Here is a 21,463-nt window from a genome sequence, read left to right as displayed (position 1 = left end):
AAATGGCAAATGCTGAAGTTTCTTTTCTAGGACTGAATCAAACAGATAAGCACAAGTGGTGGGCTAATGGTGTTTTGCATGTGGTTCTGAGTGTGTGTTCTCGGTAGATCAAAGCCAGGTGAGCAGAAGAGACGCTGCTTTGCTAATGGGAACGTTGAGACCATGCCAATGAAACCCTCCAATTAGGAAGCAGGAACACATGAAAGAGACTGGCGATATGAAGGAGACTGACTGTCTGTCTACAAACACTTGGGATTTCTTTCTGAAGGAACGTCCAGAGAGGGATTTGTTTGTGTTTACATGATCGGCCAGTGATATGTATACAATAATAAAAAAAATCCCCACATAGATTCACCATTACTGTCACTATTGAAGCAAAAAATACTGCATTCTAAGTTAGACATCTTATCAGAGACATTGTATGTTTCACCAAAAGTTGTAGTTTTTAATCTTCTTGTCTATGTAGTGTTCACCGGCTTTTACACCCCAGAAAAAAAAAAATGAAGACGGTTGAACCCTCTTTGACTGGGCTTCACTCGGTGAAAGCTGGGATGTGATTGCCCATTGTCCCCCCTCCCTACCCCCTCTCTGTCTGCAGTCATCACAAAACAAGTCGTTGTCTCCAAACACATCGTCTCTGTGCCTTTGATAGGTAGTTGATAACAGACATACAGACTGATGGGGCAGGCTTACCTTGCTGTATATAAAGCAGGCGGCAGCACTTACAAATCCATTCAAGGACAGCACAGTCTTCTGACAACAAGCTACCTCCACTAAGGCTCATCTATCCATCTTGCCCACTCTCTGGATTTTGGGAACTCGTCAGTATGGCTGTGTTCTTGACTTGCGCTCTCCTCGCTATGGCGTCTCCTTTAATGGCATTTGACATGGGCCAGTCCACTCGATGCGTCACCATTCCCAACCAGATGAAGGTCTGCAAAGACGTCGGATACTCAGAGATGCGGCTGCCCAACTTCCTTGGCCACAGCAACCTAGAGGGTGAGGTGGTGCCACGCTCAGAGGACTGGAGGCCCTTGTTGCAGACAGGCTGCCATCCTCAAGCCCAGGCCTTCCTCTGCTCCCTCATTGCCCCTGTTTGCCTTGACACGTAAGGATATTTTACATTTTTACAGCTTATTTATTATTTCTGATAGACATACTGATTCACACTTTTGAATCATATATTCATCATTATGGCATTGATTTTGTGTTCATTGTCTGACATCTATCTTTCATTCCTTCAGTTTTATCCAGCCCTGCCGTAGTCTGTGCGTGGCAGTGAGGGACAGCTGTGCCCCAGTGCTCGCCTGCCAGGGTCACCCGTGGCCTGAGGCTCTTGACTGTGACCGCTTCCCTGCTGAAGAGGACATGTGCCTTTCCCCTCATGCAAAATTTAGTCACTTTGCCAAAGGTAAGGGGCGGATAACAATTATTAAAATATTATTTTACTCAATTCTGTGTCAGAATGAGTAGAGTACCATGTGCTTGCTCTTTTAGGTTGCCTGTAATTACTGCACATGCCCCGCAGTTCTATTAAATTCTGTCTACTTCTTATCACAGACTTGCCCAAACCTGCTTGCCAGAACTGCCCTTTTGTGGAAGAGGCTCCGCCAATGAAAAAAGTCCTGGATGCTTTTTGCCAGCATGACTTTGGTAAGTTTCAGAATTCTTTCCAAATGCTGTGGTTTGCTTATGTAGAGTGATTTTTGTTGACTTCTTACACGTATATGTTTAATTTTAAAATTCAGACGATTCATTTATTTTTTCTCTCTTTCTCACAGCTGTAACTGCCAAGCTTCATCGTCGTCGCCTACCCATGGGAGAACCAGAGTTTGAGGTGGAGGGCCGGGTTGAGTTTATCCGTCAGGGACCTCTGCTGCCCTATGACACCCAGCACCTGATCCAGCAGTGGCTCCTCATCAACCTTCGATGTGCCAACGTCCTCGTGCGCCCTGGACGGTCACAGCTGTACGTGTTGACTGGCTCCGTGCAGCCTGACGGCACTCTTGCTCTCACCCGTCTCTTTCCTTGGCACAAAAAAGACGCAGGCATCGCGGTGGCCACTCGCAAGTGGAAACACCACAGATGTTGAGTAGACTCATACTTGCATTTAAAAACTAGAGCTCTGAATCAGTGTTTGAGGTGTACAATCTTATAAGATCTTATGATTGCACACCCAACATGCACATGATTTAAGACAAAATCGAGGAGAAGGAGAGTTTCTTAGCATTGGGTGTTTGTAAAGTAAAACAAATGGATACAAGAAGAGAGCTGGACTCAGCTAGATATCGACACCCCTTGCTTCCCGTAGTAGCTCACTCTCATCTCCGTTCTTACAGCACACAGTAATGGAATGCACTCAAATCTGTACATAGTATAAATAAATGTAAATTGATTGTAAATTCTATTTTCTATATGGATATTGGTGTATTTATAACATCTTTCTTTATTTGTATGTTATGTGGAAAAAGATGGCAATAAAATATTTGCTTTGAAAAGATACTTGCAGGGTATTTGTCATGTTTAGTCATCATTTTATTTTCCTCGGCCCAAATTTAGTCCTGTGGCAAACATATCATGATTTTCTTTTTTATACAGTTAAGGACAAGAGTCATGAGTTGGTCATTTCTAGTGTTACCTTATTTATACAGTAAAGGACAAGAGCCATGAGTAGGTCATTTCTAGCTCTTGCCTTATTTGCTCATCACTCATGTCACCACAGGGTGGCGCACTTGAGGAGAACCAGAGCACTGGTTTACTATTGTGGTGCCATTCTCAGAGTGTTTGCATTGCATTTACAAATTGGTCAATCCATAATGTGGAAAATGGCTCTGGATTAGCAGCCAGGCTCTTAAGAATGACTCATGACAGTATTCACAGTAGATGCATGTGGCATTGATCAAACTGTGTCGCGCTAATGAGAAGATCACCCACTTTACATTTGAATAGCCTTGTTTTCAATACCAGGCTGAACACTTCTACTCAGAGTTGTTTGACAATGGGCTTATTCAAGACTATTTTCAAGACTACTGTTCATTTTCATGTTGTAACCGGCACAGATAATGAGCTGTCTTGTTGTTTAAACTGAACGCTGAATGCTTTTAAGTTTCCCTATTAATTATCTCTGAGTTTGTTTATTGGGACAAATCTTCCTCCTGGGGACAGATGAGTTAACAGTAAGTAGCAGTGGAGTCATAGCGTCATTATTCCACATTGTCCAAATGTTATCATCACACTTATTTGCAAGAGAAATGTATTGAAACTTTAATGAGGATAAATTGTTTCAATCTGAGGTTGTGTGTGGACAGACGGCCTGTACCTGGTTTATTTTTTATTTTTTTTATTCTTTGAGTTCTTATAACGGTCCAAGTGAAAGTCAAAGTTTTACTCATCCCACACTCTAATGTTCGTTACTTTAATTGACAACTTGCCTAAACCAGTCTACAGTGTGTACGACCTTATCCGCCTGGATTAGTTTCCTCTGCTGTCGGCTGAGCAGATAACTAGGCGAAGCGTATGACGTGCAAAGAGGGAAAAAAATCACGTTTTTGTCCTCTTTAAAGCAATTTGTTTCATCTGTAACGTCATCATTGTATGAGTTAGCCTCCGCAAGTAACTCTGACGGCAAAACATATCCACTCATCATCTGGAGCTCCACTACAAGAAAGGAACCATGAAGAAAGGTAAGATGACAAGATGAAACATTGAAAAGAACATTTTTATTTTAATCTGATATCATGGTTGTTGGTGACTCATATCATTTTCTTCCTCAGTTTGGTTTGCCGCCCTTACGCTGGTGTACCTGGAGCTATCAATAAGGGTTGGCACTGCACCACTCTGTCCCTATGGACAGGCTGGATGTCAAGTCCCCTCCCTTGCAGACCTCTTTGACAGGGTCATACAACAGTCTTCAAGAATGCATGGCATCTCCAGTGATCTGCACGCTGAATCTGTGAGTCTTTTTTCCCTTTTTTTTGTAATGCTGATATTGACATCACCATCCATCATCCTTCATTCAGTACCCATTCCTATATCATCAATCATTCCTATTTGAGCTGGACATTTTTCAACCTCCCTGTGTGTGATGTGTGTTTTCTGCTGTGCAGGAGCATTACTTCTTTCCCAGCAAGAACATGATAGGAAAACGGAAATGCCACACATACGGCATACTCACACCAGACGACAAAGAAAACGCCCAGAGGCTAGGAGTGAGTATTCATATGGTTAATTTACTTTAACAGAAGGCTAATGCGTGAACATTTCTGATGTCATTGTGTGTCGCCAGAGATGTCATCTTCATATAAATTTTGTATGGTTCCTCTAATTAAGTTGTTTTTGAACACCAAGTTATTTAAAGGGATAGTTCAACATTTTGGCATATTGGCCCGTTGCCATAATCCCTATGGTTTCAGGAATAGGTTAGTTACCTTTAATTGTCAGTGCAAGCTATTTTTAGAACGGCGGAGCCGAGCCTCGAGTTGCTCAGAGCTACGCTACGGAATCCAACAACTCCAAAACACTCTCGTGGACAAGTTGTGACCTGTACATTCACCACGCTATGAGATAATAACGGAACGGAACGAATGTTAAATCAGACAAACGCTAAGAGACAGAGTTGTTTTCGAGACAGTTTTTCAGACATCGGTGGTTTTGCATGAATTGAAAACAACTCCATCTTGTAATGTTCTGAATGTGCCGGTCACAACTTGTCCATGAGAGCATTTTGGAGTTGTTGGATTGTGTATTTGATGAGTTTGATTAGGGAAACCAAGAAATCCTATTAGCCTCCGTAGCGTAGCCCTGAGCAGCTCGCAGCTCTGCTCTGCCATTCTAAAAATAGCTTGCACCGAGAATTAAAGGTAACAAACCTGTTATAACTATAGGGATTATGGCAATGGGCCAATTTGCCAAAATGTTGAACTATCCCTTTAAACAATTCTCTTGCGCAGCGAGAACAACTGACAGAGGTGGTCATGAGGCTTCTTGAGGCCTGGGGCGACCCTCTGTCACAACTCTACCAGACCATAGCTCAGGATCAGAATCAAGACTTCAACCATTACAGCTCTGAAAAGGCACTGGAGATAAGTGATATGGTGAATGAGCTGAGGGATGGAGTGACAAAAATGGCTGACAAGGTAAAGGGGAAATATAATATAGAATTACAGCAACATTTCTCTGTGTTTCTGTTCATATCTGACATACTGCTTGAGTCTTTATACATCACTACCTTTAATTTTTTCTTTTGTTCGCCTCAGATGAAATTATTGGGAGTGCTTGGGAACACCGTGGGTTACATCTCTCATGAGAGTTTGATCCCCTCTCCTGCCTTTTCCTTCTACAAACGAGGAGATCTCAACTCAATGGATCATCACGACCTGCTCTACTGCTTCCGCCGAGACTCCAACAAAGTCAAAAATTATCTCCGCATCCTGAAATGCACCACCCTCCCTGGACTAGACTGTTAATTGTGAGGTTAAGTAGCGTTCTCAAATAATATTCAACTAGCAGTTTTTGTTTCTCATTTCCTTTGAACTACACATCCTTCTCTCTGTGTTTGTGCTTATTTCCTATGTAATGCATTCTGTATTCTATTTACTGTAGAGGATTCTACATGCCTCTTGTAGTATTATTGTTAAAGGCAATTCATCAGTTATGCTTCTGAATATTAAAAGGTGAAAAAAAAATAAAAGTTGATTAAACAGTCATTGTTTTTGCTCATCTCATCATTGAGGAACACACGTTATACATATCCAATTGATTGTGTACAGTAGGGTTTCCATTAATATGCAAGGGTTTTGCTACAGAGAGCCCAACAATGCGTTCATTCATTTGAGAATTTTATTTACAGCTGATCTATGCATTTTAGATCATGAAAAAAAATATGTACAAAACATACCTAAAGGAATTTAACCTGAAATGACATGGATTATGAGAGTAATAGATTATTAGTGTAAAGCTCACCAAACATGAAATATGGTAGGAAACTGTCTGATTTGTAAATGATGTAAATTAAGTGACTCATTTTTGCCTGATTGCAATTGCAGTCGGAGAGTGGGACTCTTTCTTGGAAAGACGTCAGTGAAATAACCATGAAATTGCTTACTGAAGCCAGTGGCACGCAATAAGATGACTACCATGCAGTTGGACCTAATTACATTTATGATGCAACAAAACCGTAACATGTATTGAAAGACAAGTTAATGTTATCAGCGTTAGTTTTTACAGACAGCATATTCCATCCACACACATTTAAACACACCCCAGTACCGTAGCCTTTTTGTAGGATTTTGTGGTGAAAGTGAGAGAGTCCCTGGATTACTTTGCACTCATTACAGCCCCTCATGTGTCCCTGACACTCCTCTGTGGTGGTGACCTCTCTGTTTTTGCATCAGTGTGATTCTGTGACGGTTCTTCCTCTTCTTGAGCGAGACCTCGGGCCATGAGTTCATCCATTGGGGAGCGAGTGTTGTGAACTTCCTTCTCCTTACAGTTTCTCCACTTCATTCTGCGGTTCTGGAACCAGATCTTCACCTAAAGCAGCAGGAGAGTGCATTTTTGGTTAATTGTGTAGTTCATTCATGCTTGGCCAGCTCTAGGGAAAGATTAGCTGTGTCTGTTGTCTGTCTAGATATGCCTTGCCATGAAATTTAGTTCAGATGGTTATTTTTACCCAGATGTCTGTTTTTGAATGAAATCAAAGTAATGATAAAATGACTCCTTCGGAGTAACTTGTAATAACTTTGCTGATACACACAGTGCCATCAGCTCCAGACTCCATTTCAAATGTTAGCATGATAACATGCAGAACTAAGATTGAGAAAAGGGTTTTTGCCTTTTATCTGCTCAGTAGAGGCAGGTTAGTGCTGTCATTGTGCACATTCAAGATGTCTGTGTTGGCATTTAACTGAGAGCATCCCCAGTGGCATGGCTGTAGACTGTTACACATATAAATTAAAGACAATATTTATCTAACCTTTTCAGACATTTACAATGTGACTGTGGCTTCACATTTTAACCCTGTGTCACCTTTGAATTGTGAAATGCTTAAGGGTTTGCTATGTGCCCCATAAATACTGGTCTTTTATGAGATAAATAATGAAAAGGTTGTGGTCATTAATATTCAAGTACCTGTGACTCCTTTAGACTGAGGTCAGCTGCCAGTTTGTTCCGGTCTGTTTTGCTGATGTACTTCTGTCTCCGAAAAGTTCTCTCCAGCTCCTTCCGCTGTTCTTCAGAGAACACAGCCCTCCTTAGGATCCCTCGGCGAGATTTAGGGCTTATATCAGCAGACCACATTCGAATATTTGCTCCCTCTGAAAGAAAAATGGAAACAACGATAACTGATGTGTTAAACTGATGACTTGATATTATTGATTCTAAATTATCATTGGTGGATTATGTGCCTCTAGGCCATTTGCAGGTTAGATTAATTATGTTCATTTTGTCTTTTCATATGCAGGTTGTCGCATTCCCAAAATACAGTGTAGCTCCATATACAAACTAGTAGAGAGCGACAGATGGAGGCCCCAGGAGTATACAGCTGTGACGAATTGTGATCAAACAACTAAGTTTGGGGTTAAGCGCCTACATTTATTTCGTTTATTCATAATTTTTTGACAAACTTGATTCAAAGGTACAAAATCTGTTTGCCCATTTCACCAACCATTATTTCCTTCCTTTTCACACCAAGCTGATGGCTGTTTTTGTCACACTCACTTTATCACTCACTTTCAATTCCTCTCTTTCTGTTTGCCAAATTTAACAAACTGAGGGTGACTAAAGAGAATAGAAATCCATTTCAACTGAGAAAAAAGGGATTTGGTGACCTGTGAGGAGCAATCCCACGCTGCTTCACTCACAGGTGCACGCACAACAAAAGTCAAGTGGAACAATTTATCCAATCCATTCAATGTTGCCTTTTTAATCTGTACGACAAATCTGCACATAGACCACCTCTAGGGAGCACATAAGAGGTTTGGACATGCTTCTCACTTGTCTATTGGGGCTCAATGGCTTTCACTTAAATAGCTGATTACCAGGTCATTCCTGGGCAACGTGTGTGTCTACCCCAGTGGGCCAACTATAGAACCCTGTGCGACACCAACAATAGAGCCGTTCAATGGAAATGCCATTACTCGATGGCTCAGTGGCCCAACACTAAATCTTTTCTCTTGCAGGTATGAGGCCAGTTTGTATGTGAAGATGAGCTCGAATAAGTCTATAAAAGTCACTTTCATTGAATGCTTTATGTCCTAGTCAAGAGGTCTCCAATGGGCAGGAATGAGAGTTGAAGGACAGGAGAAAGGAGGGGGGTCAGCGAACCAAGCTCTTTAGCCACACAATGGCCGGGGGATGTTCCTGGTCCAACCCTCTTCGGCCGAGAAATGGGCAAGTTTTTTGTGCTTGGCGGAGTTCATTGCTGCAGTGAAAAATTGCAGTGAGGTCGCGTGTGGATGGTGGAGTGAATGTGCCAATTGGTCACGGCCAGACTTGGCATTGTTGTGTTGCTGGGCACTGTGGGAAAGTGTCAGCGTACTAAGAGGACTCCAGGGACCTGTGGGATGAGGGCTTTCTGATTTCTGCTCCTTTCCACAATTCTTGACAGGCATCATAGGATGCCGAAACTAATAACTTCCAGTTGCTTTCTTACAATGCCAAAAAAAGTCAGTTGCTTGTCTGAATACCAGCATAGTACCATATAGTGGTAGGGTAAGGGGCCTCCTCGACATAAAGTTTTAAATAACATGTACTGAAAATGTTTAAGCAAAATAAGAAGAGCCATTATAGCTTTCCTGGGTGTTTTTAAATCTCTTTTACACTCTCAAAATTTAAATTCAAACTGCTGAGATTTACCTCCAAACTGATTCATGTGCTGAGGGGATATCCAAGCCTTAAAACAATTGTCACTGCCTTACTCAGTGGTAACATTCCGCACCTGGTAATTGTAATCTTAATATGACAGAAGACAAGATGTTTATTAGCTCTGCATATTTGCGCTGGTAAAAGTCTGTATTTGCAAGTACAAAATAGGGGGCCCCCGGGACTCTTGAAAGCCTTGCAACCCACCCCTCTTCCCCATCCTGAACAGCCGTGAATGGTTATGAATAGAGCTGTGCAGAGTTGAGCGGAGAATTAGCTCTTTGGCATTGCATCAGTAATTAGCTGTGGAGAGCATGGGAGACCCTGCTGCTAATGCTTAGAGAGTAGCTGAGGCATTGCTGATGAGGCATAAAACACTCACTGGAGAAGACAGGAGGGGGGCTGGACCCACCACAGCATGCCAACACATACTGCGGGCTCCGCAGGAAAACACCGCTCAGCACACCTGCACAGACAGATAAGGACAGTCAGATACGTGACATGAATAATCCTCAAGGGACTGTACCTGAATCATTGGTGATATCTGAGGGTGTTTTTAATCCTACCTTGCATTTTAACAGTTGATTTCTTTTGATGTAGATTTTTCCAACTGTGCTAAACTTTAGGTCAGGTCTACAGATGTAACTTTGTTTCTAAATCTGTTAATTAGATACTTTTTTTATAGCTTTTAAGATTTTATTTACAAACTATCTTAGATAGCACTTAGGCAATAATATTGTACACACTGGAATCGAATGACCCATCAGTGACTCATATAAAGTTTGAATATGTTGATAGTATTTTACCTGAAAAATTTCAATTTGTTTTTGCTTAGGATCAGCAAAATATTTGCATTCACTGTCACATCCTAAACAAGGTTCGGATCTGTTATTAAAATAATTATTACATTTTTATCTTTATATTTACACCACATTAAGTGTAGTTCTTCTTTTTTTTTTAAATACACAGAAAAAAAAAAATCACAATCCTAAACCCTTAACTTAACACTGCATTTCAACCTTTATTTATACTGAAAATGTAGTTAATTTTTTATGGTATCAGAAGCACATACTTTATGGTAAAAAAAAAAAAAAAAGAAGTAAGATTCCAGTGTTTAAAAGTAATTTAAGATTAAATAACTTCCTACTCGTTACAAAACAATCTGTTCACAAACAGCAAAATGTTAGTGATTTATGCTGCACTTAAATTGACATCTTTTATAACATCTTTTAAAGAAGCACATAAGCCTTCTTTTCTTGAATTTATGAGTCATGAATACATTTCAACCTAAAATGTTTAACACTTTATAAGTAAAGACAAATTTTTTAATCCGTGTCATTGTTTGAATATTACCTTTTAGAAGAAAGAAATTCAATAGATGCGGAGGAAGTATGACATTTAAGCTTCACACATTTAAAATCCTTGACATATTACATTTTGTTTGGTCAGCTTGGATGATTTAAAAATAAATCAGTGTACCTGCGTGTGGCAGAAGTTGTGCTCCTAAGTCTTTCATGTGCTGGGGACTCTGGGCCTGACTTTGGTGGGCTCCATGCTCTGCGCCCCACGTTCTCCTCGGATGTTCACACGCTGCTCGTCTCAGGTGTCCACCTGTTGTTTCCTCTGAATGTGCCGAAGACGTCTGTAGCAGATTCTCGATGAGAAAACTCTTTCCAGAGCTCCCGAAGCCCAGTAAAGCAGGAGGAGAAGCAGCCATATTCCTCCTGGTGCAGCTCTGAACTGAGACCATCCTGTTCACACAGTGACCTGAACACTTGAGTTCCCTCTTCAGCAGTCACAGCTCAGTGACACTAAATTCTCCTTTAATCCCTTCTTGAGTGACCAGGCCAACTTCATTAAACTCTGAAGAAAACAAAAGTTCTCTGCTCTTCCTCTTTCGGGCCTGCACTTTGCTACAGAGCTGCGTCGTGATTGGCTGAGAGGCTCTAATGTGCTTCTCAATTCAGATAAGGCTGGGGTCCTTTTTGGAGTGGCAGAAGGTGGGTCTGGCTCATTCATTATGTCAACTAGCCTATTAAATGATGGACACCAGAGACAATGAACTGCTGGCCAAAGTTTAACATGCACCAAACAGTCCTCTCTAGTAGTAAATAGTTTTCTCTTTTCTTCAGACTCCCTCCTAGCTCCATTGTGCCCGACACAAACCCCACAGCCGTTCATTTGCAATGTGCTTTCTCTCCGTTTCATTTCAGAAACATTGCTTTGCAAGGGTTTTCTTGATTGCAAAAAGATACAGAAAGAGCACACATTAGTGGGAAAACTTTAAGTGAACTAAGTAAATTATTAAGACAAAACATTTCTTCCACAAATATCAGAGCAAAAGTACAAAAATTAAATGAAAGGAAAATGTTAATAATGTCACTTAAAGCTGCCTGGCCACATGGCCAGTTTCAGTCGTAACCAATTGCATAACAACAAATGTGTCAACAGTTTTGTGAAACACTCTGCTTTTACAGTTATTATAAATTCTTTAAAATGAATTTTATCAAAGTGAACTTTTTTTGCTCAAAAATACAAATGTTGAAATATTTCTTTAGATGAAAGGACTTTTCATAATACAGTTTTAACACATTGCTTGAAAAGGTGATTTTTGTGTAAGGCAGCATTATTACATATTGTCAATTCTGTCATTCATTAACAAGGCAGCCTTCCTAACCAGCACTTGTTTGGTTTCAGTCATCTTTAGGCTAGTTTATTTACCACCAGGCCAAACCTTTTCTTTTACCTTCATTGGGTTGTTTCAACCTGGTAGCATTAAGTTCTAGGTCAGCAGTGAGATCCATGTGGCCCGCCAGGCAGCAGGCTAATTATTTATTTAAAGCCAGTCTTCAGTTCAACGGGGGCATATGCTGAATATTTGAAGGTTGCAACTGTAAAAAAAAAAAAAAAAAAAAAAAAAGGTCTCTCACACACACACACATGCGCACACATATGCATGTAATGATGTTTTGGTACAAACACATCCTATAAGAGGCTTGTGTAACCTTTCACACTGCAACTAATGATCCTCAACATCATAATAGAAAATCCAACAAGAGGGGCGACAGACCCGGAGTTTAGGCACAGTAAACAGGCATATCCGCACTGGTCGGGGGGGTGGGGGGGCTATGTGGAGGGGTGGCAGGGAGATGCAGTCTGCGCGTGTAGATACCTCATGCTGAGCATGGAAATTGGCCCAGACAGCTCAGCCTATTGTGTGATGGCCAGGGAGCCAAAGGTTGCTTGTAATCAAATTTGAGGTTTTATTCCTCAGACTGGTGGAGAAGGCATAGCGCTCTGTCACATGATGAGTGTCAGCAACTCTGCGTGCCCTATCTACTTTTGTGTAGTGAGTGTGTATGTGTGTGTTAACATTCTCTACATAGACCACTGACTGTGGCAGTCCCCCAAGGCTTTTGTGTTTGGTGGAGTCATTTGTTTATATGACACACAGAGAAAACAGGAGGGAACCCCAGACTGCCCTCCAGTGCTGCTATTAACTGTATTTGTTTACAGAAAGAATCCTGACTGTGCTCAAGGTGTGTGATAACAGATATTATTATTAGTGCATGTTATTCATATAGTCACACTTTTTCTCCTCTTTACAAGTGAGCAGTGAATAGGAATCTTTGGCAAGTTTGAAAGCTGTTATGTGAACCTCATAACTAACAACCCTCCTTCGACGAGCGTGCGTTCCTGTTAAAATCGTATATTTCAGTGACATTTTAGGTGGAACAGCTCTCACACGACTTTGTGCACCTTTCTAAAAGGCATCGCTAAGAGCGTATCATCATTAAGATTCACCACTTCGTAATTAGCCAGATTCCTATAGAGCTCTCCATGAGAGGGAGGTATAATTAAGCTATTCTTAAACGGTAGGTCTTGGAAACACCCTGAAGCAAGTTCATGTGAATTTATTTGATGTCCATCTCTTTTTAGAAATGGAGGGAAAAAACAGGGGTCCCTTCATTCAGAACCCTCACAATGGCCCTGTTGAAAGCTAGTACTCTGCAGACTGGCTGAGATCCCTTTTCTCTCTTTTTTAACCCCACTAAAGCCCTTAAAAAGATACCGGCCCATTGCACACGCAATTGATATTCCACCACTCGAACTTAATATCGTGAATGGAGGGCCAGGCTCTATGAATCAGGAAGACAATGAGCTTAGCTTAGCAGCAAACTGGCACTTTGTGTGCAGTGTCTGTGCCCTAGAGGAGGAAGTTTCTAATGTGAGCCTCACAATTGTGTGTCTATAGAGTTCTAATGAGCTTCTGTATGCTGAGTGAATGGTTGCAGGCCATTCACCATGAGGGCCCAATGAGCCAGCTCACTGCACACATTCACAATGGGATCCAGGGGGAATGGGAGTGGCCGTGTGGAGCAACCGCACCGCACGGACAGTCAATAAAAGATCAACATGCGTATAACCATGTTTCGATTAAGAGTACGTCCACATGAAGCTGGTAACGTTTTAAAAATACATCTTTTTGTCCTTGTTTCAGCCCCTCACTGCCGTGTTTTTCTCACCCACAAATGGAGCCTTTCCATAATCTTCTTGGGGAGGCTGAATGTTGAAATGCCAGCTTGGTCTTTTTCTGTGCACCAGGAAAATGGAGCTTTTGCAAACCAGTGACGTAAACCGAGCAGGCCTAGTTGGGGGGTCGTGCAGTCGTTAAGAAAAGAAACAAGTACCTCGGCATACAGCCTCTGGAGCACATTGAAGTCAAACTCATCAGTATTTTAAGGAACAATCAGAGGCCAAATGAGACTTAGTGTTTAGTTCCTGAATTGCTGGTACTCTTTGTTAAAATACATAATGATGACAGTCAATTTGTATTCTTCAAGAGTATAAAAAGTGTACACAGTATTGCCCTTCAACATGATATCTATTGTTAAATTTAAATCTATTTTACTATTTCATTTCATGTAGGCTAATATCAGTAAAAACAACAACAACAAAAGACTCAAGCCTCACCAAAACAGCTGCCTACTCCTCCACTACTGTTTAAGGATAGATAGATAGATAGATAGATAGATAGATAGATAGATAGATAGATAGATAGATAGATAGATAGATAGATAGATAGATAGATAGATAGATAGATAGATTGTCATTGTCATTTCACAACAAAATTGAAAGTGCATCTCCTCCTGAATAACCAGACACCTCATGACAGGCCTACAAAATCCTGCAATATTAAGTCATTCATGTGTCACACATTTCTATTGGCATACAACCAGACAAATTATTACATTAAGCACCGTCAATTCTACTTTCTCCCATGTGAACACCAATATTTTGTTTGTCAGTTCTGAGTATCACCAAATATCAGTTAGTCAGGCTTTTTGATGACTAAAGAAATCTTCAGTAGCAGCTATAGTCTATACTAGACATGTTTCCTGTCTATAAATATGTCTTGTATTTCAAATGGATAATGCCTCAGTGCCTCTGAACAAATCCAAAAGAAGTTTCTTACCATCAGCACGCAGACAAACCTTTAATCACACACAGGTCAAAAAAAAAAAAAGTAACCTCTGAATGAGATCCTGCTATATGAGGTCTTTTTCCTTTCTTTCACACTTTACCTCGTTCTTGCAGCACCTTTGTGTTGACCACATGTCAGCTCACCCAGGGTTTTATCCTGGGATGGTCCAAGGGTGACACTGCCTGTCTGACCTCAGTACTGCTATGCTCAACTGTGGCTGCAGTTCATGCCCATGAACACAAGATGGCACTGAGAGAATGAGAACCTCAGTGTATTTCAGTGGATTAATGCACTGATGAAATATATTTATTTTTTAAATCTAGTCTTTGTCTAACATTGTATGTGGACATCTTTTTTTGCCTTCTCTTTGTAAGAACTTGATCTAATTAAGTTATTTTGTCAATCACTTATTTGTGGTGATTTTACCTTTTATTACTATAGCTTTGTTAATTGGTCAGACAAAGAATTGAACCTTTTTTGTGGTGTTTCTTGTGAGTCGCCTTATTAGAGCAGGCGCATTAGGTGCCAGCTCATGGCTTTGCATTGAGACCATTTCATACTAAATACAAATTGTCAGTTTCACTTAAGTCACATTTTCCCTTAATTTAAATAAATCATTTAACATTAAGTGTTGCTAATGAATATGAAACACCTTATTTAGCAGATGGATGTAACAGGTTAGAACAAAAATGACGAATGAATGTCAAATTTAAAAGACGCACAAGGTCAATACAACATGAAATAAATCATCAAAATAAACCCCAGGAGAGCCGTGTGGAAATAACAGGGCCAGTTTCTTTCAAATCCTGGCAGAGCTACTGTAAGTGATTTCCATTTGGTGTCTGGCATTAGTATGTCTGTATAGTGCAGTTATGGCCTTAAGTGTATAAGCTCTTGGGAGATCCGTAATGCATCGCCCATCTGGATCTTTTTGAGATGAACTAAAGGACCACTGTCCCTCTGTCCTTGCCCTGAGTGTCTCCCTGTATGTGTGTACATGTCCATGGGTGCGCGTATACACAACAAATGCATCTTGGCTCTGTGTATGTTTATTACTTTTCATTCTTGGCTGGGTATATGCCTTAATGACTCTTATTTTCCTGATGGCACTTTGGAAAATGGCAACTTGTGGGCAATACAAAGTAATTACATTTCCCATGTCTGGATCTAGAAAAAAAAATCGAGTACTATTAATAATGAATAGAGGGTCGGAGGCCTTCTCTCACAGCAGATGTGACACTCTGCCACAGCATGGAGAGCCATTGCCCGCCTTTGTTTTATTAACAATGAGCACCCATTAGTTACACACTACGGACCTATGAACAAGCTATCTGAATTGGAGACAGATAAGAGCCCATTTGTCAAAGTATAACCATTTTGTATGAATTGTAATTAAAACAAAATGTGTTTTGGCATTAAGGAAAACTGTATGGCAGGGGAGGCAGATTGATATGACAAATATGTCGATGTTAATCTGTGGTATACTCGGCAAAGAGCCGTGTACCAGACAGGATCCAATCATATCTGCTGGCCTTGACTTGTCACCCTACTTCAACGCATCGCCGCCACAGCCAACAAAAGACTTTCCCTGCAATCCAGGGATTGGCTGGAGTTCGTTCAGGGCTTGTGATCGCCTCTGAACAAGCCTCTATGAAAAGGCTTCGATTCATGTCCATCTGGCAGAAAATGTTATTAGGACTCAGAAAAAATGTAAGTCCTTAAAAAAAAGAAAAATCATCTCTAGTATAGCATGGCTGCTGATAAAACAGTGTTTCAAAAACAGTAATTGCTTCCATGGCTGAGGAAGATACAAGATGAGTAAACAAATATTCAAAGCACAAAGCATCTGTGCTCTATAAAAGAAGGCAATATAAAAAAGCAAGGCTGAGTCACGCAGGCAGCCAAGCACTCCATTTTAATTCATTTTCACACCACCTGCCGGAAAGCAGAACGTCGACTCTACTGAATGACTTAACTAATTGAAGAAATGAAACTGCATGCTTACAAGAGGTCATAACTCTGATAATAAAAGAATCAAAGCGTTCATGACGATCTGGTAAAAGTAATACTATGAGACAGTTGGTATTTTCTCTATCGACCTCTATTCACACGAGGAGAAGGAAGACAGATGGTTTGAAAGAGGAGTAAAGGAGGCCATCCACTTCAAATTGGAACAACCAATTCTGAACACAACATACAGGGCTTACGTATCAGCTGCTCCTCCTTATTTTATTACACTCTACACCAGTGGTTCCCAACCGTTTTGGTCTTGTGTACCCCCTAAGCCTTTTTGTTGCACCCCCTCACTCATGTGGATGATTCTCCAAAAGTGGTCATATAAAACATAACACAACTGATTATTGAATGAAGATCATTTTAATTTCTCTCTTTATATATCAATATCAATATATATCAATATATATCAATATATATATATATATATATTGATATATATTAATTTGTACAAATACATTTTACGCCTGTATTGTATTGTATTTAAAATAATAAATCTCATTATTTTTCGTTATTTTGAAGTCACATTATCCTTCCTCTTGTGTTTGGGTCACCAGTGACCCCTTTTCAGGTTTTAAATGCATAGAAGTACCATATAAATTAGTTTATAGCATCAAGGCTTTTTGACTTTGTCAGGAACCTCTATTTAAACAAAATACTTTTTTTTTTCACAAATTTCTCAAATGCTCTGGTTAAAATTATGACATTTGTGGTGTTAGGGTCAATTTTGACCCGGTTATAATGATAAGAACTATAATAAAAATAATTAGAGTTAAAACTGAAATCATAAATGCAAAACCAACCTTTTCATGGATAATGAAGCCTAACAATGTAACCAAGAGACGAGAAACAAATGGGATGATAAATAATTGTTTTAGTGTGTTTTACAGCTGATTTAAGACTTGGGTCAAAACTGACCCTAACACCATGGTAGCAGAAAGCTGACAAGAGGAAGGTTACATTGAAGACAAGGGGTATACTGACATAAAAGACCCAGGCTCACACCAAAAAATATTAAAACTAATGTTTTCATGGATAAGGAAGCCTAACAATGTAACCAAGAGAAGAAAAACAGATTGGATATTAAAAAAAAGTGTTTGTAGTGTATTTTACAGCTGATTTAAAACACAGGTCAAAACTGACCCTAACAAGCATCCGTCTGCCTTCGAAATAAAATAAAAATAAATAAAAACCAACTTGTCTTTGTTCTATTAAACTTTTATAACATTCATAACATAGAACGTTCAGCTCCCCTGAACCCTCTCCTGAGTCCAGAGCAACAGTAACCGTCCAGTTACTGTTGCTCTGGACTCAGGGGAGAGATTTATCAATGTTTGGCGTGGCCTTGGCATGTGTCTCCACAGAGTGGTGCCACAGGTTATTGTCTCCCAGGAGGAACTAGTTGTGGCACGCACGTACCATTTTAGTATTGGGCTTATAAAACGATTGGGAATATTTACTTATCATCTTGGAAATTAATTAATAGGTACCCCCTGCAAAGTGCTTACCCCTGGTTGGGAATCACTGCTCTAGCCCTTAAACACCTTCTAAGACCTCATCAATGTGGACCTGCCAGGGAGGTTTAAATGCTTGGGGACCTGTCAGTGGAACAGATGAGGACTCTCGGACAAGTTCTGAAGCATCTCCAGGACTGAGACACAGCTCATCTAGATGCATTGGACTTTGTACCTCCAGACCACTTTATATCTGCTGACTTTGTAGCAGCATCTTATTAGCCACACTCAATAGCATGACGGATGAATTAAGGATGATTTGGGACTGCTTCTTTCTCACCGTCACAACAACCCTCCTCTGTCCCACTCCCTCCTTTAAATTCAATGAACACATTTAATTGGGGTAAGACAAAAAATGCTGGAGGTTAAAACGAATTTAACACATTTAATTGAGGTAAAAAAAAAAAAAAAGAAGAAAAAAGCTTGAAGTCCAGAATTCAAAGAATATATTTAATTTAAGTAAAAAAAAATGCTTCAGGTCCAAAATTCATTAAAAACTGCCACCCACCCCCACAAAGTGTTGGAGGAACACACACATTTGATTCTGGCAAAAATCAATGAGCCTGCTATCTTCACCACATCACTCATGAAACTACCACTGAGATCCAGTCCTCTGCCTCCTTTAGGCTCCTCTGTGTGCTTTTAATGCGGCTAACAAACTGCACATGACTCTTCTTCATGGCTTTGTGCTTTTTTGGGGGTTTGTTTGTTTTTCCTTTTTTGCTTTCAGATCTTGAGGTGAGATCCCACTGCTTCCTGGCTCCCGCTTGTGCCCTCTGCACTTTTCCAGGTCTCTGAGAACAGACCGTGGCAGGAAGAGGAGTCTCTGTTGCTTATTCCCACCGTTCTCCCTGGTGCAGATGCATCTCTCCTGGTTCCAGTGGTGCGTCAAGCTTTTTTGAAAAGTTGTCCTGTCAGCTGGCTGGAGATGTGTGTGCTGTGTGTGAAGGGAAGCAAAACAAACATGTACAGTAGCATTGTTGTCATGAGAGTAAGGAACATGTGACTGCTGTGGCTGTCAAAGCAGCACATGATATGAGGATGTGGGGATTCCTAGGGCAGGTGAGCTGTGAACTGCTCTCCCAAGTGCAAAAGCACCTCAGGGTTGATCTGTCCATTCTCTGATATTCTTGCAAGGGCTTTTGTTTGATGCCCCAAAACACCAGTTAGGCTTTGGCTGCTGCATTGGAACATGATGTCATTTCCCCCCCTCTGATTCGCACTGATATCAAAGCAGGGTGATTCCGCATCAGCCAAAAAAAGAGAGCAAGTCGTCTTGTCCTCCTGTTTCATCACACTACCATGTGTGTCCAGGATCCCTGGACAATTTTTCTGTGAGAAACAAACCACTTATACCCACAGAAACAGGGTTAAAGCAGGCCACTCGGGCAGAGGAGAGTACCTGTGGGTTCCTCATATTGAGGCTTGTGTTTCTCTTTGGAAATCAATTGAAACCATTGGGTGACCGTGCCTGGAAATAAAGGGGATTGGCCTCCGCTAATAGAATAATGGTGACAACAGCTCATATCTCTGGTTCTCTCACAGGGAACTCTCTGACTGATAGCTGGGCCTTGTTGACTTGTTGGGGAATTCTGGACTTATTCCAAGCAATGCGCCACAGCCCTATATCGACCCCCCCTTCATATCACACACCTCTGCAGATTGCAGCTGATAGCTGGATGTCCCAGGCCTTGGCCAAGAACCTGAACTTGATCCCCCCTGTGTCTCCCCTGTATCCCTACAAAGTGGCTTCCTTCACCCTGTAACTTTCCACTTGGATTTTTTCCTTGCTGTTTATTTGTTCTTTCCCAGGGTCCTCTATTTTTCTCTCTTCTCTCTTCAATTTAAAAAAAAGTTAAAGGGGACATATAATGGAAATATCACTTTTTGAAGACTCTTTAACATTTATTTGGGTGTTTGTCTTTCCTTCCGGCCCCCGGAATGTGAGGATTGACAAATAAATCTGTAATGTGCAGACTCCCTAGGTTGAAATCCATATGGTTTTACGAGCTGTTCCCTCAGTTGTCTTCTCGTGCTGTAACTAGGATTCAAATTTGCATAATACCACCCCTACCTGGGACCGGTACAAGGGGTGGGGCGGGGCAAGCAGTGGTTAATTTGCATTTGGGACAGACACTGAAACCAGCTGTTCTGAACAGGGCTGAAAAGAGCTGTGATGTTTGATCCTTGGGGTAGCATGTCACAGATATGTCTTTAAGACCCCTGGGAACTATTTTAATTTGTGGAAATGGGGCATAATATGTCTCCTTAAAAAAAAAAAAAAAAAAAAACTCAATTGCATTTTTATCATATCTCATAGGAAACATCATGATTGTAATGTGTATTCATGTGGACAAACAGCTTATCTTAAGATGCTGTGAATCACTGAGTCTGTTTCATCAAATTAAATAGTTTCCAGGAGAATTCTGTGAAATCTATGATACATTTCCAGGTCCATTCTAACATGAATATTTATTTCCCCCCATCATGGATTAATGCACACTGTGGACATTTTTCTTTCTTGGCAATAGGCGTGGTTGCAATCAATACCGGTGGGTTATTTTGAATCCATCACGGCTATTCTCGTCTCGGGCCACGAGGGGGCTTCATCGTGCCTCTTTCCCTCCCTCCCTCCCTCTCTCCCTCTCTCGCTCCTCGACAGGTCTTCCTGCTCTCCCCTCCTCTCTCTCTCTCTCCTCTCTTCTCTCCTCCTTCAGCAGCAGGCGGCTCTCATTCACTCTGCTGAGAGGAGCGTCTAGTGGAGCCGGGGAAGCAGCTTTCGCTTTGTGCAGCCTCCCGTTTACCCACCTGTGCCGCGACCGGTGCCGATGGAGCAGACCGCGCGTTACATGGAATAATTTCTTCACTGTTCCATCTTTTTTCCTCCTCCCTCTCCCACCACTCCTCTATCCGGATTTTGCTTTCAGCATCATTTTTTTGGGCATCCAAAGTTGTGATGATGCCTCCGCTCAACATTTGGGATTGGTAATAGCCTCCTGCGCGAGGGTGACAACATCATTCGCGTGCGACTGAACAGTATTGAATCTGGGAAGTGGACAAAACATGGACTAATTTATTTTTTTTATATACATTCACCATGGGATTATTACAGCTATTTCTGGTTCTCAGCATATTTTGCGCCTCCTCAGGTAGGACACAGGGCTGTCAATGATGATACTCTAACCATATCTTGCAGCATAAGATGAGATACAGCACTACATTGTATGTTCTGTATGATTTGCCACCAAATATAATCACACCTTCTTAATTAATCAGCTTGTACATTGTAGCCTACACAGTACACTAACCCCCTCCCCTCCCTTCCCACTGACATCAGCAGAGATATTTTATAGCATCACAGGTAACCTTCCCCTGCTCCGTACAGTGACAATAATGTTTTTGTGTTTGCATATTAGTTTTAGGTTTTGGGATTGACCCTGCCCTGCGCATCAGCGTGTTTGATGAACTAACACTTGGAGAAGGCTTTGATGGAGTTACTCAGGTCCAGGGCTTCCACAGCGAGTCTAGAGCTTTCCACTTCCAAGGTACAGTAACACACAAACACACACACACACTCCTAATATATTTGTTC

The 21,463-nt window shown here is 41.1% G+C and overlaps 4 protein-coding genes across 4 annotated transcripts in view; 3 read left to right on the top strand and 1 right to left on the bottom strand.

Annotated features, from left to right (window-relative positions):
• Window positions 1–827: 827 nt before the first annotated feature.
• Window positions 828–2,092, top strand: szl (sizzled; the record flags this gene model as incomplete). Its single annotated transcript, XM_083974484.1, has 4 exons — window positions 828–1,108; window positions 1,245–1,411; window positions 1,561–1,653; window positions 1,782–2,092. The coding sequence occupies 4 exons, from the start codon at window positions 828–830 to the stop codon at window positions 2,090–2,092; spliced, it is 852 nt and encodes a 283-aa protein (XP_083830610.1).
• A 1,581-nt stretch (window positions 2,093–3,673) lies between these two features.
• LOC310987300 (prolactin-like) lies at window positions 3,674–5,465 on the top strand (the record flags this gene model as incomplete). Its single annotated transcript, XM_083973498.1, has 5 exons — window positions 3,674–3,683; window positions 3,774–3,952; window positions 4,107–4,208; window positions 4,950–5,135; window positions 5,256–5,465. The coding sequence occupies 5 exons, from the start codon at window positions 3,674–3,676 to the stop codon at window positions 5,463–5,465; spliced, it is 687 nt and encodes a 228-aa protein (XP_083829624.1).
• Window positions 5,466–6,339: 874 nt separating this feature from the next.
• dbx2 (developing brain homeobox 2) lies at window positions 6,340–10,609 on the bottom strand (the record flags this gene model as incomplete). Its single annotated transcript, XM_083973136.1, has 4 exons — window positions 6,340–6,531; window positions 7,129–7,313; window positions 9,242–9,325; window positions 10,339–10,609. The coding sequence occupies 4 exons, from the start codon at window positions 10,607–10,609 to the stop codon at window positions 6,340–6,342; spliced, it is 732 nt and encodes a 243-aa protein (XP_083829262.1).
• Window positions 10,610–20,968: 10,359 nt separating this feature from the next.
• The window catches only part of nell2a (neural EGFL like 2a), a gene marked incomplete at both ends in the record, with an annotated part of 97,302 nt that continues 96,807 nt past the window's right edge, over window positions 20,969–21,463 (top strand). Inside the window, 2 exons of the mRNA XM_083974115.1 lie at window positions 20,969–21,020; window positions 21,288–21,416. Of these exons, the coding sequence (XP_083830241.1) occupies window positions 20,969–21,020; window positions 21,288–21,416 (181 nt within the window). The remainder of the gene's footprint in view (window positions 21,021–21,287; window positions 21,417–21,463) is intronic.

The sequence above is a fragment of the Trachurus trachurus genome, assembly GCF_905171665.1.
Source record: "Trachurus trachurus genome assembly, chromosome: 6".
Classification (NCBI taxonomy): domain Eukaryota; kingdom Metazoa; phylum Chordata; class Actinopteri; order Carangiformes; family Carangidae; genus Trachurus; species Trachurus trachurus.
The sequence above is the reverse complement of the archived record's forward strand: the minus strand, read 5'-3'. Positions and strand labels throughout refer to the sequence as shown.